The sequence below is a fragment of the Geotrypetes seraphini genome, chromosome 3 (assembly GCF_902459505.1).
Source record: "Geotrypetes seraphini chromosome 3, aGeoSer1.1, whole genome shotgun sequence".
Classification (NCBI taxonomy): domain Eukaryota; kingdom Metazoa; phylum Chordata; class Amphibia; order Gymnophiona; family Dermophiidae; genus Geotrypetes; species Geotrypetes seraphini.
In genome coordinates, this window is record NC_047086.1 from 368,860,332 (window position 1) to 368,879,333 (window position 19,002).

The 19,002-nt window shown below is 41.2% G+C and overlaps 1 protein-coding gene across 8 annotated transcripts in view; it reads left to right on the plus strand.

The window, feature by feature from the left end:
- The window catches only part of MAP4K3 (mitogen-activated protein kinase kinase kinase kinase 3), a 294,708-nt gene that overhangs the window by 30,875 nt on the left and 244,831 nt on the right, over window positions 1–19,002 (plus strand). For all 8 annotated transcript variants that reach the window (XM_033936081.1, XM_033936082.1, XM_033936076.1 and 5 more), the window contains exons 2-3: window positions 2,820–2,877; window positions 4,012–4,102. In XM_033936081.1, coding sequence (XP_033791972.1) covers window positions 2,820–2,877; window positions 4,012–4,102 — 149 coding nt within the window. The remainder of the gene's footprint in view (window positions 1–2,819; window positions 2,878–4,011; window positions 4,103–19,002) is intronic.

Consider the following 19,002-nt stretch of genomic DNA (forward strand, 5'->3'; position numbering starts at 1 on the left):
CAGAATGTACGCAGGTAGGGCTAGTCTCAGTTAGGGCACTGGTCTTTGACCAAAGGGTCGCCGTGTGAGCGGACTGCTGGGCACGATGAACCACTGATCTGACCCAGCAGCAGCAATTCTTATGTTCTTATGTAGTTTCAGGTGGTTTAGTGTCATCCAATCCATAATTAGAAACAGTGAGGTATCTTCTGATATATATCATATATCTTACAGTCAACTTGAAAGTATATGCATAATTTTCAAAATTTTATATGGTATTTTTATTCCTCTTGTTCCTCTTGTGTGAAACGTTTACAGATTTTCTTATGCAAGAGGCACTCAACAATTTAAACTTTCCCTCCCTAGGAAAGGAATTAAAGGAGTCAAGAATTTCAGCCTCTCTTTGGCTTTTAAATTTTCCCAATTATGGAATGAACTTCTTTTAATTTTGAGATGTCCCAGTCCTTTCCAGTTCTTCCGTAAATCTTTAAAAACTTTTCTATTTGCTAAACATTTTGAAAATTAATCTCCTTTCAATTTTAGCATATTTTTTATTAATTACTAACTGTATTGAGCTTCCTCTGGTTGATGACCCGGTATATAAAGCTAAGTTTTAGTTTAGTTTAATATCTGAATAGATGAATTTGATAAACTATTGACTCTAATTTTCTCCCTAGGAATGATGATAGGACAATAAATATCACTGCCGATAATGAAGATACATGTGGTATCCTTTCTTTGCTCTCTCCATTCCCACGCTGGCGCAGTAGTGTAAACAAAATAAAAAAGACTTTTCCTCTGTCTTTTAGGTCCTAGGTCAAGCTTGCTGTCTAACACCAGCTCTGGCAGGATATAGATTTCAAATCTAACATACTGTAATCACAAAATAGAAAATACTATTATTTTTCTATCTTTTGTTGTCTCGTCATTTTATTATTCAAATCATGTTGGTCCCAGGCTCTAGTTTTTGTTTGTCTTCTGTTAACTCGCTCGCCAGGGTCTCCTGCCCATTTAACATCTCTGCTCACCATCCATCTTCCATCTCTGTATCTTCCCTTCCAATGCCATATCCAACATTTCTGTCTCTTTCGCACTGTCTACCATCTCTCTCCCCCCTCGTCTTGTGCCCTGGGTCAAACATCTCTATTGCCCTCCATGTCGCACCTCACCCTTCCTTCCCTCCATTTATCATGTGCAACATTTCTTTCTCTCTCCCCATGCATCATCTCTCTCTGCTTTCCACCTTGTATCCAACATTTCTCCTTCTCTTCTTTATGCATGTCTCCTTCTCCTCCACCATATCCAGGATTTCTCCCTCTTGCCCCTTTCTACCTCTTTGTTGCCTCTCCCCCTTCCTCTCCTCCACCCCATGTCCAACAATTCTTCCTCTATTTCCCATGTGCAGCAGCTTTCCATCCTTCCTAGATCCCTGTGAAGCACTTCTCGACCAGCCTCTCCCCAGTGAGACCTGACATACCTCCAGACCTCCTAAATCAGCAGTAGTGGTGGCCAGCTGGCAGAGGCAGTGCTGTGAGCAGGCTGCTTGCGGCCTTCCCTGCCAAAGCTTCCCTCTGCATCATCAGTGGCATCATAATTGATGACGCGGCAGAAAGAAGGTCCTGGTGGGGCAGGCTACAAGCATCTTGTTCAGAGTGCTGCCTCTGCTGGCCAGCCATCGCCGCCGCTGCTTTAGGAGGCCTGGAAGTATGTCAATTCTCACCTGGAGGAGTGGGGGGGGGGTTTGGTCATTGAATCGGTGAGTCCAATTTTTTGGAAATTGATTTGAATCACTTCACTGAGGTGAATCGATGATTCAGGCAGCACTACTGCATTAAAATTTTTTAAGATCTGTCTGATAGGAACCCAGCAAACCAGTTTAACATATTTCCAGATATTCCAGTGCTATCCAAAATTGTGAGAATTGTTTTATGATCCACTAAATCAAAGCACTGGAGAGATCCAATTGCTTAATGAGGGCTCATTTCTCCTTACTCACCATATGCCTAATTTGTTCAAGTAGTTAACAGAGAGTCTCAGTACTGTGAACAGAGCAAAAACCAGAGTGAAGATGTATGTAATATTTCAAATCAATCTATGTAATTTATTTGATTCAAGTTTTATTGCATTGTGTTGTATTATATACAAATTTTTAATAAAAATTATTGAACTATTTGTAACTAGGCCCTCCATAATTTTAATGAAATAGTGAATAGATGCCACTGGTCTGTAATTTGAAGTATCCCATCTTTCACCCACTCCCTGTTAACTATATATCACATCATCACAACTGAGCTGATGGTTTTCTCTCTCTGACGCTGCAGGAATGTAGTGACTGTTCTAAATGAGCGAGGTCTTACAATATAAGTACATATAGTATTTTGTATTAAAGTTTTTGGGTTGTGGAACGAATCGTCTGAGTTTTCATTATTTCCTATGGGGAGATTCGCTTTGATATATGTGTGCTTTGGATTACAAACATGCTTCTGGAACGAATTGTGCTCGCAAACCAAGGTTTTACTATATATCTACCCTCTGTATTCATCATTCTCTTCTTGCTCATCTCTTTTACAGCCCCCACCGTTGCCTCTCCTACATGGTTTCACCATGCCAAGTCATTTCCCTGTCCCCTTCCTGATTCTGTATCCCCCTCCCCCCTTTCACAATTCAAATCCATAACCAGCTGACAGCTAGTAATGTAACACCTTTTTGCGTTACATTAATAAAAAATGAGGTAGCAGCATGGGTACAAGTCATGACATCATCTGATTTTTACTGGGTAGTGAATTAAGTGAAATTTGACCATATATTGATATAATGTTTTTCTTTTTTTTTTTTAATAGGCACGCAATGTCAATACGGGTGAACTGGCAGCAATTAAAGTAATTAAGCTGGAGCCAGGTAAGCAGTTCTTAGTAATATGCTATGCATTTTTAATGTTCTGTTACAGCTTCTCTGAAGATAATAGGACACAATTATTCCACCTATTCTTATTCCAGGTTTTTTTTTTTAAAGCAACATCATCCATGCGCGTACCTTCCCACCTACAAGTGTTACAAGGGCAGTCTGTGGATTTTCACGGAGCCTTGGTCATCTCCTCTGTGTGTGTCTAGTTTTTATAGATTTTTTTTCTGCCTTCCTGCTGTTTCTCCCAATTTCTAGTTTAAAAGCTGCTCTCCTTTTTAAATATTATGTTCCATCCTGGTTAAGATAGAGCCCATCTTTCTGGAATAGGCTCCTCCCCCAGAATGTTGCCCAGATTCTAACATGACTGACTACTGTCCTGGTAGGCATAATCTTGCAGTTCTGTTTCCTTTTGCTCATAATTTGTAAAACTCTGTATTTCAAGTATTTTAGGCTCCAAAACAGAGGTTAGAGCAGCTGATGTTGAGAGATTTCATTGGGTCAGTGAGGACCCATAGGCTTAAGCAGCCATTCGGCCCAATGCTGTCATTTCCTTCTCAAACTTAGTTTTCATTGCTCATTGTTATGTTTACTGCTGACTAATGTGGAGAATCACAACTTTACCTGTAAAATTCAATCTTTGAAAACTATTGATAGTGACATATGTTGGTTAAATACTGTATTATCATATGTGTTCATTTTATTCTTTCCAGACCAAAAGAATATTTGGAAACCGTTCCATTCAAACCTCTTCTCTTTAACCTTCTGCAGATAAAAAAGAAAGACAGATAAACACTCTGTACTCATGCATACAGATGATTTGGAAATTATTGTTTGAGCCATAATCTGCATACTTTCCTTATTTATTTGAAAGAGACTAAAAAAAAATCTCGAGTTTTAGGGCTCCTTTTACAAAGCTGCACTAGCGGTAGTTTTTCGGCCAGCGCAGGGGTTAGCGTGTGATGAAAAGTCGTGTGCGTAAACCCGCTAGTGCGGCTTTGTATAAGGAGCCCTTAGTTTGTGGATTTGTTTTGTGAATAAAAGTATATTGTACTTTGCTGTCATATAATGTTAAAAACACAGCTTAGAAATAGTGTATTAATCAGTTACTGAATTTTTTTTTTTTTTAAGGAGAAGATTTTGCAGTTGTGCAGCAGGAAATTATGATGATGAAAGACTGTAAACATACAAACATTGTCGCTTATTTTGGCAGCTATCTCAGGTAAAAACATCTTAAGCTTTTTTGAAAAATTGTTTTATTTACCTTGTTGAGCATGATAAAGTTATAGTTCATAGAAGATGAATTCAATAAAAGTTTTAAAAATTATTTATAAACAAATTTACCACTGTTATGGAATGATTTGACTATAATGTATTCAGAATAAAAGAAAAAAGTCTTATTTTACACTGTATTATAAATTAATTTTAGAGATGAGGTGCAGCTAAAATTAAAGACGACAGATATGATTCATTATAAATTTTTAATCTTCTCTAACTAGTTGTTTTTACACTGCAGCATATCATTGTTAAAAATATGTTGCAGAGTGGCGGTGTACTATAGACAGTAAAAAAGTGATAAAGAGAATAAAAACTTAGTTACAGTGTATCTTGCCTGTACAATATCTAAGCTGGATATGTTGGCAACAGATACCCTTGTTTATATTTATTTTTTTATCTGTAGTTGTGATAAATCTAAATGGGTGTTGGTTTATGCTCATATTTGCTTACCATAAGTATGGTCAAGATGCTGTATTCCATATAATAATGCTTTTAGGTTTAGTTTAGAGGACAAAGAACTTTTGTGTATGAAAGAGAAGCAGGACTTGTGATCTTAAGGTGGCTAAACAGAAAAGATGATGGTGAAAGCTAAAAGGATGCTTGAGTGAATAGGGAGAGGAATGGCCAGCAGGAATAAGGAGGTATTGATGCTTCTGTAAACAGGGGGATGGGAGCATAGAATGGAGAGATGATGAAGGCAGGGAGATGGGCACAGGGGAAATACTAGAAAGGAACGTATAGGAGAGAAGGGAGATGCTGAATAAATGCATACAAAGAGATAGAAGATGGATGCAGTATCAATGCAGTGATTATCGGGGCATATGGGCATGGGTCCTCCTCTCTATGGGTCCCTAACCCACCCCTAAGACAACTTAAGCTGCCTCTGGGCTGGACGACTAAGCTTTCCTATGCCAGGCGGCCAGGTGATGATGGTCTGGAGGCTGAAATTTAAAGTTGTGAATAAAATTTTTATGGTGGTGGGGTTGGTAATCACTGGGGTAGTGTGTAGGGGTCTGTGTTATGTGTTTGCAGTGCTTATCTGGTTAGTTTAGGTGGGTTTTTGTGACTTAAGACTATGTTTTACACGGTCTAAGTCACAACGTCCAAGTTCTGTCGATCCTGGGCTGTAAAACTTTTGGTTATACATGCTGTACGACTAAGTCGAATCATGTTGGAATTTGGATAGAAAATCAGTTTACTGAAAAAGATTTTAGTTGACCTGTTTGGAGGTTTAATAATACATTATTTGTAGATTCAAACTTTCTTGAGGAAATTCAACTAAGAATGAATGAGTACTTTCAACTCAATACTTCAGAGGAAATCTCTTTAGAAATTATATGGGATGCTTTCAAAGCTACTATGAGAGGACAAATAATTTCATATTCGGCACATATTAGGAAATTCTTAAAATTAGCATTTTCCAATTTGAACAAACTATTGTGACTTTAGAGTCACAATTGGCCTTAAAATGGGAACAAAATACTTTGCAGTAGTGCTGCCTGATTCATGATTCAAATTGATTTAAAACAAAAAAAAATTGGCCTCCCGATTCAGTGACTGACCCTCCCCCCAGCGCTGCCTCTTGCTGGCCATCAGCTGCCGCTCCTGCTTAAGAGGGCGAGGGGGGAGGGTTAGTCGGGAAGTGCTGGTGTCCGGCTTCCCCCCTGGCCTCCTGCACATCAATTTACCTCATTTAAGCAGCCTGCATAGAGGATCGCTTGTGCTAGCGATCTCTGCAAGCTGCTATAGGCCTTGGGAGCTGTCTTCCCTCTACCACGGTCCTGCCCCTCCTCTGACATCAGAGGAAATAGCTCCGAAGGCCTATAGCAGCTTGCAGAGATCGCTAGCACAAGTGATCCTCTCTGCAGGCTGCTGACATGAGGTAAATGGATGCATGGGAGGTCAGGGGGAACACTCAGACCTTCTGGGGAGGGGGAGTTGCAGTCCTTCGGGGGTGCTGGTACAGGCCTTCAGGAGGGACAAGCAGGCCTTCAGGGGGGGGACAGGCCTTCGGGAGGGGAGGGAGGGGAACAGGCTTTCAGGGATGGTGGCACAGGCCTTCAGGGGGAGTGGTGCAGGAGACCTTCAGGGGAGGGGTGCCCTGGTGTAGAAGTACAGGGAAGGAGGGAAGGGGGGTTCAAAGAGATATGCATATGCCAGACTTTGGGGGGGAAGAAATAATGGGGATAAAAGCAGAGGAGAGGGAGAGAGATGGTGGGCAATGGGATTTAGGGAGGGAAGGAACAGAAAGGGGAGATAAGTTGGACACAAGGGATTGTGGGGGGGATATAGATACTGGATAGCAGGGTAGTTGGGAAACGAAAGGGTGGTAGGGAAGGATGGAGAGATGTTGGATGAAACGGTAGTTGAGAAAAGGTGGATCTGTGGATGGAGACGAAAAAAGAAGATGCCATACCTCCTGGGGAGGAAAGGGAAATGGAAGGGGAGGACAGAGATAGAAGATGGATGGTTAGCACGGAGAAAGAAGAAAAAAGGAGACCCTGGCAAGCAAGTTATCAGAAGACAACCAGAGCCTGGGACCAACAAGATTTGAATAATGTCCAGACAACAAAGGGAATGGCCACCCGGATGGTCTCGGGACTCAAGGATCTCCCATACGAGGAACGGCTGGATAAGTTGCAGCTGTACTCACTCGAGGAACGCAGAGAGGGGTGACATGATCAAGACATTCAAGTATCTCACAGGCCGCATCGAGGTGGAAGAAGATATCTTCTTTTTCAAGGGTCCCGCGGCAACAAGGGGGCATCCGTGGAAAATCAGGGGCGGGAAACTTCACGGGGACACCAGGAAATTCTTTTTCACTGAAAGGGTGGTTGATCGCTGGAATAGTCTTCCACTTCAGGTTATTGAGGCCAGCAGCGTGCCTGATTTTAAGGCCAAATGGGATAGACACGTGGGATCTATTCACAGAGAAAGGTAGGGGAGGGTCATTGGGGTGGGCAGACTAGATGGGCCATGGCCCTTATCTGCTGTCTATTTCTATGTTTCAGTTTTGTGATTACAATATGTCAGATTTAAAATGTGTACACTGCCAGAGGTGGTATTAGACCGCAAACGTGAGCTAAGATTTAACAGAGAGAGGAAAGTCTTTTTTGTTTGTTTATTTTGTTTACACTGTAGGGCCAGTGTGGTTAGGAGAAGGCAATGGGAATAAAGAGGCTATAAAATAAACCCACCAGGATGTTTGAAAAAAAACAAAACACACCCAATTGGGTAGGAAAATCGAATCGAAAAAAAGATTCAATAGGCTGAATCGAATTGAAATTTTTTTCCTGAATCGGGCAGCACTACTTTGCAGGCCCTTTTGAAAGCTAAATATAAATATAATGAGATTTCCTCACAATTGGCTAGGAAAGATTTGTTTTCTCAGCAGGCTCTGTATTATGGAAACTCGAATAAAGCGGGAAGATTATTGCTTAACTATTTTAAAGCAAAAAAAGAAAAGTAAAGATTGTGGCTATTAATGATGAGAAAGGTAAAACTCATACTCAAATTAGAAATATTTTAAAATAATTTTTGGAATATTATAAGGCTTTATATTCTTCTGAGCTTTATTTAAATAAAGAAATTGAGGGAATTGAATTTTTAAAATTAATTCATGGGCCAAAAATTCCCAGCATATAAAAGGAAATCTTGAAGCGCCTATATCACTTAAGGAACTCCAGACAGCATTGAAGTCCCTCAGAGTTGGATCCGCTCCGGGTAGTGATGGATTTACAGTGGAGTTTTTCAAATCATTTCAAATTATACTTTTACCTCATCTTTTAAAATTATATCAATCACAACTAACTAAAGGTTGTATTTTAGGTACTATGGCAGACTCTTTAACTATTGTTTTGCTGAAGCCAAATAAAGATCCCATGTTGGTTTCAAACTATAGCCCTACTTCTTTAATTAATGTGGATGGAAACTTTTGGCTAAGTTATTAGCTCTAAGATTAGCCAAGGCTTTCCCTTATATGATTGGTATGCACCAAACAGGTTTTGTTGCTCAAAGACATTCTTCAAATAATACCAGATTGGCATTTCATATGCTAAATTTAGCAAAAACAATGGATGATCCGGCCTTTTCTGTCTCTTTGGATGCAGAGAAGGCCTTTGATCGTGTAGAATGGACTTTTATGTATCAAGCAATGGAGTGGTTTGGTATAGGATTCGGATTTATTCAAATGATTCAAACCTTGTATAGCTCCCCTTCTACCAGATTATATATTAACAATACATTTTCAGAGCATTTTTGTCTGCAGAGAGGAGTTAACAAGGATGTCTCTTATCTCCTTTGCTTTTTGATATTGTTTTGGAACCCTTGTTGTTGGCCATTCAGCAGGCAAAGGAGATACAGGAAATTCCATATGCAGGTCGAGATTATAAAGTTTCGGCTTATGCAGATGATATTTTGCTTCATTTGAAAAATCCCGAGTCCAACATACCACATTTACTGGATTTGATTGATCAATTTGGTAAATTTTGGGGGTACAAAATAAATTGGAGCAAATCAGAGGTTCTTCTGTTAAATGTACATTATGTAAAGGGTTTATTTGATCCATTCCTTTGGAAGGAAGAGAGTATAAAATATTTAGGTATTATGATTCAGAAAACAGTGGAAGATACAATGACAGTAAATGAAAAATCTTTATTGCTGAAAGTCAAAGAACTGTGTGAGCATTGGAATTCATTACATCTTTCTTGGTGGGGGAGAGTCCAAACCATCAAAATGATTTTGCCTATAGTTTGCTACTAAATGAGTGTGTTGCCGGTTTATTTTCAAGGGTCCTTTTATAAAAAAATGAATGGGATTCTTACAAAATTTATTTGGCTGGGTAAAACTGCTAGAATAGCCTTAGAGCTCCTTTTATCAAGCCACGCTAGTGGGGTTAACGCGCACGACGTTTTATCACTCGTTAACCCCTCCGCTGGCCAAAAACTACCGTCTGCTCAAGAGGAGGCGGTAGCAGTTAGCGCGGCCGGTGGTTTAACGCACGTTAGACCGCTAGCGTGGCTTGATAAAAGGACCACTTAGTATCTTTGCAAAAATCAATTTCGGCGGGTGGGATAAATTTTCCAAATTTTTATAGGTACCATCAAGCTTTCATTCTGCGTCAGGGTATGTATTGGATCCTTCCTGAACTCATGGAGCATTTTCCGGACTGGCTAATATTAGAATGTCAACTCATGTCCCCATTACGATTGTGCCATGTTTTGAGTACCAAGTTACCCCGAATTTATAAGGACAATAGTATTCTTTTTGCCACATGGAAAACCTTAAAATTCATCAGCAACTTAACATCTTTACCAGTACAATAATCCACGTGCCAATCCTTATGGTTGAACTCAAAGATTCAAATTAGCGAGTCTAAGATCCTCTGGTAGCATTGGCTGCAGGCATACTGACTAGCGATTAACGCACGTGCGCTGCGCTCTGTGCCAAGAGGTACTTAGGAGTAATGGCAATCACACATATATTGCCAGTTCAATGTTATAATTTATTTATTAATGTTAATCTTACATGTCTCAGAAATCATATGTGTGATGGAGTCCCATCAGGCGTGAAATTTACACCTCTCCTGATGGTCTCTCTGAGTCTATACTGGTCCGTTCCTTTTATATTCTTCACAAGGCAGTATAACATCACACTTGTCAACCAATCCATTAACAGAGGCTGTCTTTAAATTTGAACAAAGAACTTCCTTTTGACATTGAAATAAAAGTTTCAGAAATCATATTTTTGTTTACATTCATTTCTGAATATACATAAACATTTTATAACATAGCCAAAGAAACTTTGAATCCAAAACTGCTTTCTGTGTCAGACAAAAAGCTTGCTTTGGAAAACTGACAGTTTCACGTTTCACAGACACGCACACAGAAGACCCAGATCTCTTCCTATACTAGAGGTCAGAGGGTTTCCATGGTAAGTGTTCCTGGCTTTAACCTAACCATTTCCAGATGTTTCCTAAGGATTTCTTCTTAGAGTTTCTTCAGGTTTAAAATATATAAAATATTGGAAATTAAGTACACACCATTCTTTCACACATCATTCATTCAGGGCCCCATTCACACACATCACGATATATTGCATTCATACTTAATACATGTTATATCTCAGTTTGGAATATGGAGTCTAATATGCTCTTCCTAACCAGCTCAAGCACATCTGTTATCAATTAGAACCATGAGGCTCAAAGTGGGAATGACTGAACAAAGACAGAGAGAGAGAGAAACATGGAGGCAGTTTCATACCTCTAGAAATGTGTCCTGATTTCCCTTATGGTCTGGCTTAATAGCAAAGTACATAACAAGAATATTATTATGCTTTTCCTTAATATTAATCTGTAGTGTGTTTTTCTGGCCTTGGCTACATCCATATTTAGATTTTTATTTACCAACTTTTCGTACGCTTCTATTGGGCGTGGCCTTAACTAACACATATGCTTGCATCTAACTAGAGTTACCCAGAACCATACGAATAGCAGGCATTTTTGTAGAAAAACTCCACAAAATACTGCACAAATACATCTTATTCATTATCCATTCCATAGCGACCCCTAGAGTGCCACCTCAATACACACATTAGATGATGTGTTTTCAAATGGGAAAATGCTTGATTTTTCACGACTGCAACAATCATTTGGCATTACAAAGTCTCAAGCATATAAGTGGTTGCAATTGAAGCAGGCCATTCAGAAGGGGTTCCCTGATTGGCGAAATTTAAATAATCAGTAAAGTTTGCCGGGTCTATGTTTCCAGGCAGATTTCCTAGGGCATCAGGCCGCCAAGTGATATAAATTAATATCTGAATTTTTGAACAAGAAGCCTAAAACTAGTCTACAAGACATTTGGAGCATTGAGATAAAGCAGCAGATTTGTGCTACTCAGTGGCCATGGATTTGGACTTGAAGGATGAGAAGTACAGCGTCAGCATCCGAGACAAACTTGTTTTTTTCTGTTACATAGAGTTTTTTGGACCCCTGTTCAGTGTTCTCCCTAGCGCCTTTTAGCCGGGCGCTGTGCCCGGCTAATTTATATGAGCGCTCGGCTGTCATCTGCCGCGAATCCTGCTGCCGCCGCTGTTCAACATTGAAGAGCCACTGAAAGTTCAGCCACCAAAAGTTCCCACCTGATTAAAAAAAACAACAACAACCAAAAACGGCAGCAAGTGACTTGAACCCATGCTCTGGGGCTCTAGTGGTACCACTGTCCATGCTGGCTTTCCTTCTCTTCCCTCAACCAGAAGTTACGTCCTGGGGGGGTAGAGAAGGGAAGCCGGCACTGACAGTGGTACCATTAGAGCCCCGGAGCATGTGGGAGATGGATCAGCGACGGAGGGAAGTCCCGGTGGGGTGGGGGTGGGGGGTAGAGAAGGGAAGCCGGCACGGACAGTGATACCATTAGAGCCCCGGAGCATGCGGGAGATAGATCAGCGACGGAGGGAACTTAAAACTTGCCTTGCAGCTCTTCCTTGCTTCAGGCCTTCCTGGCTGCCGGGTCCTGCCTACTATCTGTTTCCGCGAAGGCAGGACCCAGCAACGAGGAAGGCCCGAAGCAAGGAAGAGCAGCAAGTTATAAGCTTCCCTCCATCGCTGACCTATGGAAGATAGGTCAGCGATGGAGGGAATCTTCCAACTTACCTAGTGATTCTGCTGATGAGTGTGTGAGATGGGAGGGATGGGAAGAGAAATGCTGCTGCTGCACCGAAAGGGGGAGGGGAGGGGGAAGAGAAATGTTCTGCTGCTGCACCCATTTTTTGGGGGGGTGAGGAAGGGAAGAGAAATGTTGCTGTTGCTGCATCCAATTTTTTTTGAGGGGAGGGGGAAGAGAAAAGCTGCTACACCCAATTGGGAGTGGGGAAGAGAAAAGCTGCTGCTGCACCCAATTGGGGAGGGCAAGAGAAGTGCTGTTGCTGCACCCAATGGGGAGGGGAAGAAAAGTGCTGCTGCAGCCAATGGGGGAGAGGAAGAGAAGTGCTGCTGTTGCAGCACCCAATTGGGGAGGGAGGAGGGGAAGAGAAGTGCTGCTGCAGCAGCACCCAATTGGGGGGAGAGAGGGGAGAAGGAAGACCAGGGAAGGGACAGGAGTGGAAAGAGATGCCAAGACCATGAGAGGGAGGGAAAGGAAAAGAGCTACCAGACCATGGAGGGGGGAGATGCCAGGGCATGGGGGGAGAGAAAGGAAAGAGATAGAGATGCCAGACCATGGGGTGGAGTGGGAAGGAAGGAAGGAAAGGAGAAGAGAGAGATGCCAGAGCATAGGGGAGGGGGTGAAGCTGAAATGATTCATGTACAAAGGAGAGAAAGGGCACAGGATACACAGTTTATTGAAGGGACATAGAAAGAGGGAAGATGCCATTTGGAACAGAGAGAAGGCGGACACTGGATGGAAAGGGCAGAGAGACGGTGGACAGTGGATGGAAGGGGCAGAGAGAGGGTGGACAGTAGATGAAAGAGGTAGAGAGAGAGAGGGCAGAGGCTGGGTGGAAGGGGCAAAGAGAGGACAGATGTTGCATGGAAGGGAGCGAGGACAAATGCTGAATAGAAAGAAGAGAGTGAAGAGAAGATGATTAAAGCAGAAACGACAAAAGGTAGAAAATTATTTTTTGTTGCTTTACATAGAATCAAATAGTATTGTAACTGTATTGATTAAAGCTTATAAATAGGAAATGGAAATAAGGAACTATTTTTGGGACTAAACCCCTTTCCTCAGGTCAGGACAGGATACCATAATAGCAGGGGTGCCCAAATGGTCGATTGCGATCGACCAGTAGATCGCAAAGGTAATGCGAGTCGATCGCGTTGCCTTTGCGATCTTTTTCTTCCTGCCTCCCCGAGACAGGCCAGTCGCGTACAAGCGCCGGACTCACAAGACTTCATCTCCGACGTCAATTCTTACATCAGAGAGGAAGTTCTGGGCCAACCAATCGCTGCCTGGCTGGCCTGGAACTTCCTTTCCGATGTTAGAATTGACGCGCCTGGCCTGGCTCGGGGAGGCAGGAAGAAAAAGATCGCAAAGGCAATGTGATCGACTCACATTAGGGGGTAGGGAAAGAATCAGTGAAGTGGAGAAATCGGCATGATGGCTTGGGGGGCAGGGGGAGAGAGAAAGAAAGACAGGCAGGCAGGGGGGAGAGAAAGAAAGAGAGACAGAAAGAAAAGGGGAGGGGCAGAAAGAAAGAAATATTGCATTTACAGTCAGAAGAAGGAAGTGCAACCAGAGACTCATGAAATCACCAGATAAAAAGGTAAGAAAAATGATTTTATTTTCAATTTAGTGATCAAAATGTGTCCGTTTTGAAAATTTATATCTGCTGTCTATATTTTGCATTATGGCCCCCTTTTACTAAACCGCAATAGCGGTTTTTAGTGCAGGGAGCCTATGAGCATCGAGAGCAGCGCAGGGCATTCAGCGCATCTCCCTCCGCTAAAAAACGCTATCGCGGTTTAGTAAAAAGGGAGGGGCATATTTGTCTATTTTTGTATAGTTGTTCCTGAGGTGACATTGCATAAAGTCATCTCTGCGTATAGTGTGTGTTGTGTTTTTTTAAATTTTATTGTTGGTAGATCATTTGACTTGGTCATTTTAAAAGTAGCTCGCAAGCCCAAAAGGTGTGGGCACCCCTGCTGTAGAATAAATTTACTAATAGGGAGAAAGTCACTAGAATTCTGTGATGAAAATAATAATGTTCTTTATTGAATCACAGCTCTTTATTTTATTTATAGCTATCAAGCTAACATATTAAAAACAAACGCTTATCATTCACAGCAAAAAATTGATTCAGTTTCCAGTAACGCTGAAACGAGTCATGTGTTTAGATGGTATATCACAATATTTTGAAATTCCAGCCATTTACAACAAACATGGCGGAACGGGTATAAAAGTCAATAGCAGCGTTAATGGATTGTGCAAAAAATTTTTTTGTAATGTGCTGAAGTGCTATTAAAGTGCCATGTGCTTTTTATTTCAATGCCTGGCCCCCCGACCCAGGTTTCGTATTCTTCGTCAGGAGGGGTCTAGGTAAAAGCAAACTAACATTAAAAACATTACAACGATTTACACTAGTTGCACAATCCATTAACGCTGCTATTGACTTTTATACACGTTCCGCCATGTTTGTTGTAAATGGCTGGAATTTCAAAATATTGTGATATACCATCTAAACACATGACTCGTTTCAGCGTTACTGGAACCTGAATCAATTTTTTGCTGTGAATGATAAGCGTTTGTTTTTAATATGTTAGCTTGATAGCTATAAATAAAATAAAGAGCTGTGATTCAATAAAGAACACCCCTGCTGTAGAGCCATTTCTTTTATGACTGGATGAGGTATATTTATCTTTTTTTTTTTTTTGTAGTTTAAATTCATGCAGAAATAAATGGCTAGATTGAACCTAATGACTTCATTAACGCATTTCCCTTTTTTAAACCTCTATACCATTTGAAAGAGGGAAAATATCTAATTATTCCCTTCTAGAAATGATACTTCTTAAATTTAGTAAAAATATTCTGGTACAAGTATCAAACCTTAAAAAAGGAAGTCATATTGAGCATTGGAAAATAATAATTAACTAATAAAAATAGTATACATTTAGGGCTCTTTTTACTAAGCTGCGATAGTGGTTTTAGCATGCGCTTAGTGTGCGCAGAATTGTCACGCACGCTAGACGCTAACGTCAGCATTGAGCTGGCGTTAGTTTTCCTGCATAGCACGGGGGTTTGCGAGCGCTAAAAATGCTAGCGCACCTTAGTAAAAGAGGGGGTTAATTTTCCGCACCTCCAAATTTCCCCTTCCCGCCCCACCTGGCTGGAAAAGTTTCTGGGGAGAACACTGCCAGTTCGTTTGCAGAAGTTAGACAGTTCGAAATCTCGAAATAGGGACACTGGATCATCTGTTATTCTATTGTCCCTTGATACTCAATTGTTGGAGATCAATATGGGGATAAATCAACATGATTTTGGAATCTTCAGTTCCGCTGTCTTATGAGGTGGTTTTTTGTGGTACATTGTTATTATCTAAACCTCTTTTGAACAAATATAAAAGTAGATTATTTGCTATCATGACTAGGATAGCCATGCAAATGGTTACCAAAAACTGGAAAATTTGGATCAGCTTAATTTCTCCTTTTGGTGGAATTTAAATTAACTTGGAGTCCATTGACAAATTTTGTTAAAGCTGATTAACTGGATTATTCTCTTGATTTTCTTTTTTTATTTTTATTTGAATTACACATCCAGGGAGGGTGAGTGGGTGGGTGGAGGGGTATTTAAATTTTGATGTCATCGTTGATCAATAAGTTCAATATGATGTTCACTGAAGTAATGTATTTTGTTTTTGTTCTTACATTGGGTGCTTGGGGGGGGAAATGTTTTTGAAGTATTTTGTGATTGATGAAAATGCAATTTTGAAGTTATTTATATGTATTTGTAGATTTTAATGCATTGTTTTTGAATGAAAAATTAATAAAGAATTATAAAAAAAAAACAGAACCCCAGAAAATATTTGCCTCTTTGTGGATGATACCAAAATCTGTAATAGAGTAGACACCCCGGATGGTGTGAATAACATAAAGCTAAAATTTAATGCTAAGAAATGCAAGGCCATGCATTTGGCCTGCAGGAACGTTACAGATTAGGGGGTGAAGAACTTATGTGCACAACAGAAGGGCGGGACTTGGGTGTGATTGTATGTGATGATCTTAATTTGGCCAAATTAGTAGAAAAGGTGATGGCCAGTAGGAAAAAGGAAGTATTGATGCCCCTATATAATACTGGTAAGACTATGTTTAGAATATTGTGTACAATTTTTGAGACTGCACCTTCAAATTGTCAGTCCAGAGGAAGGCTACTAAAATGGTATGTGGTTTTCATCATAAAGCATATGTGAAGAGACTTAAAGATCTCTCTATCTGTATACTATGGAGGAAAGGCAGGAGAGGGGAGATATAATAGAGACATTTAAATACCTTTATCCTAGGGCAAGCAGGCAGCATATTCTCACGTATGGATGACGTTATTCACAGAGCCCGGTACAGACAGTCCGAAAAGTGAGCTGTCGCTTTAAATTTTTATGAGGTTCGTGACTACCCACACCGCAGATGTGCAACTGCCTTCCCGCCCGACGCTTGCTTGTGCCCCTCAGTCCTTTGTTTTCCGCAGAGTGAAGAAGCATACTTTTTTTTGACTGTCAGTTGCCTTCCCATTCAGTTTTCTTGTTTATTTTCAATAAAAATAAACATTAGGTTTTTTTTCTTTTTTTTTTCCTTTCCATGACTTTTGGCCTTGCTTTCTTTTCTAGGTGAGACCCTTTTTTTTCTTTCCATCATTGAGTTTAATCTTGCCACTCAAATTTTCCCAATGTCGAAGCCTACGATGGGCTTTAAGCGCTGCTGCAGGTGCCAGAGACTTATTTCGGTCACGGACCCCCACAATTGATGCCTCCAGTGTTTGGGATTGGACCATCATATCCTGTAATAAATGTTCCTCTCTTCAAAAACACTCCCTAAAAACCCTTCGACTTCAACAGCAGAGGCTCTTTGGTTCTGGCATCAGCGTCAAGACTTCTTCTGAACCAACGTCGCTGAAACCATTGACATCAACATCGGCATTGGGACCCTCTTCTGCATCGGGAGAAGTCAGCTGACACCTCACCATCTTTCCACCATGCAGTACTGATCTCTACAGCATCGAGTCAGTCGATGTAGACCTCTTCGTGCCGCCAACAATCCTTGGACTTGCATGTTGTCTTTCCATCTAGGTGTGTATCCTCGTTGAGGTCACCCTTGCCAAGACAACCTGTGGCACTGATAGTACTGACTGTTGTATCTTCAGTACTGGTACCTCCTGCTCAGCAAATGTCACAAGCCTTGACCGCATCTCTTGATGCAAGCCACAGGATGACATCTTCACTCTGCAGATCTGCATGCTGCTTCTTCCATATGGAGTGCATCATCAACTAGGTCACCTGCACCGTGGCAGTCTGCGGCACCATCGGTACCGACTGGTTCTTCATCGGCACTGGTGCAGTCTTTCCGAGAGTAGTTCGATGACTTTTTTTCATAAGGAAATCTCCAATGTATTCAAGTCACACTAATCCCATCTCTTACAGTCGGTTTCCTTGGTACCGGCTCACCTAGATCATATTTCTTTGGAGCCTCATGGTCCTTCTATGTTAGTGGTCTTGAACTTGCGGCCCGCCAGGTATTATTTTGAGGCCCTCAGTATTATAAAGAATTATTCTTTATGGAAAACTTGTGCCTTAAGTGTCCAGTAGTTGTGTCTGACGGTTACATTCTGGAACGTTGCCCGCCTCACTGCTGTAACCTTACGCAAGCACTTTCCTGCATCTGTATGTGATTGTGAAGTGGAGTAGAGAGGATAATTGCGTACAGACACAGGAAGGCGCTTGCATGAGGTTACAGCAGTGAGGCGGGCAACGTTCCAGAACGTGAGGCAATGCAGCTTGTGCATGTATCTGATGCTGGAGGAGGTGAGAGCTGAAGGCAGTTGCGGACGCGACCGCTGGACACTTTTAAGGCACAAGTTTTCCATAAAGAATCATTCTTTATAATACCGAGGGCCTCAAAATAGTTGGTCCAAAATCTTGTCTCTTGCAGTTGATACTTTGATAGTTTTTAACTTTCTGCATGTTGCACTGCTTTCACTGTGTATAGCTGAAATTATCAAAAGCAATTAAGGAAAGATTTATAAACTGTAACGGTTATAGTTTATAAATCTTTACTTAATTGCTTCTGATAATTTCAGATAATCCACATTTTGGATTTATAGTTACTTGGAGGGCTGCAGAAAAAAATAGTTAATGTCTTATTAAAGTAATGACAACTTTGCATGAGGTAAAACTTGTTATACTATAACAAGTTTTACCTCATGCAGAGTTGTCATTTCTTTAATAATCCACTAATAAAACATCATGCCTGGAAAAACTTGTTTTATCACAATGGGGAATCTCAGAACACCACCCTTTCCAAAACAGGAACAGTGAGCTCCCTTCAGTTATTCCACAAACAACTGAAAACCTGGCTTTTCAGCAAATTGTAGCTCTATCCTTCCCCCCTTTCTCTCCCCCCTTCTACACATAAGTTCATGTAATCCTTTTTCTTCTTCTCTACCCACTATTTTAAGTTCTTGTAAACCGTGTCGAGCTCCATTCTCATGGAGATGATGCGGTATATAAACTTAAGGTTTAGATTAGATTAGATTAGATTAGTGTGGCAGCACTCATCACCGATTCAACCCTAACATGTGATAACTACCACTATTCAATCAAAATTTTTTTGTTTTATATAGAAAAATTTTTCTTTTAAATATTCAAAATCATTTAATTAATTATTGCAATTTTGTTCTGTTGAGTTCCAAGTCTAAGACCCGTGTTTTGCGGTCTTTGGAGGTGCGGCGTCTCCTTTTGAGATGCCTTGAGGCTACTAACGACTTCCGTCTGTCAGACCATCTGTTTGTCCTGGCGGGCCCCGCACGCCAGAGTTGGCCTACTTCCAAGGCTACCTTCTCACGTAGGTTGCATGCGGGCATGCGGCCCAAGTGGCGGCGGGTCAGCAGCCCCCCTTGGTGTGACTCTCATGTGGTCACCTGAGGAGATTTGTCGGGCAGCCACGTGGGTTTCCCTTCATATTGTTTTTCCGGGTTTTACCAGCTTGATGTGGCAGCTTTGGGTGGTGCGGCCTTTGGCCCTTCTGTTCAGGCGGCGGGCTCATTGGGCCCCCTCTGAGATTTGGGACTGCTTTGATACGTTCCGATAGTTAAGGCTGCAGAGGGATTGTACAAGAATGAAAGAATAGGTTTCTTACCTCTGCTAATCGAA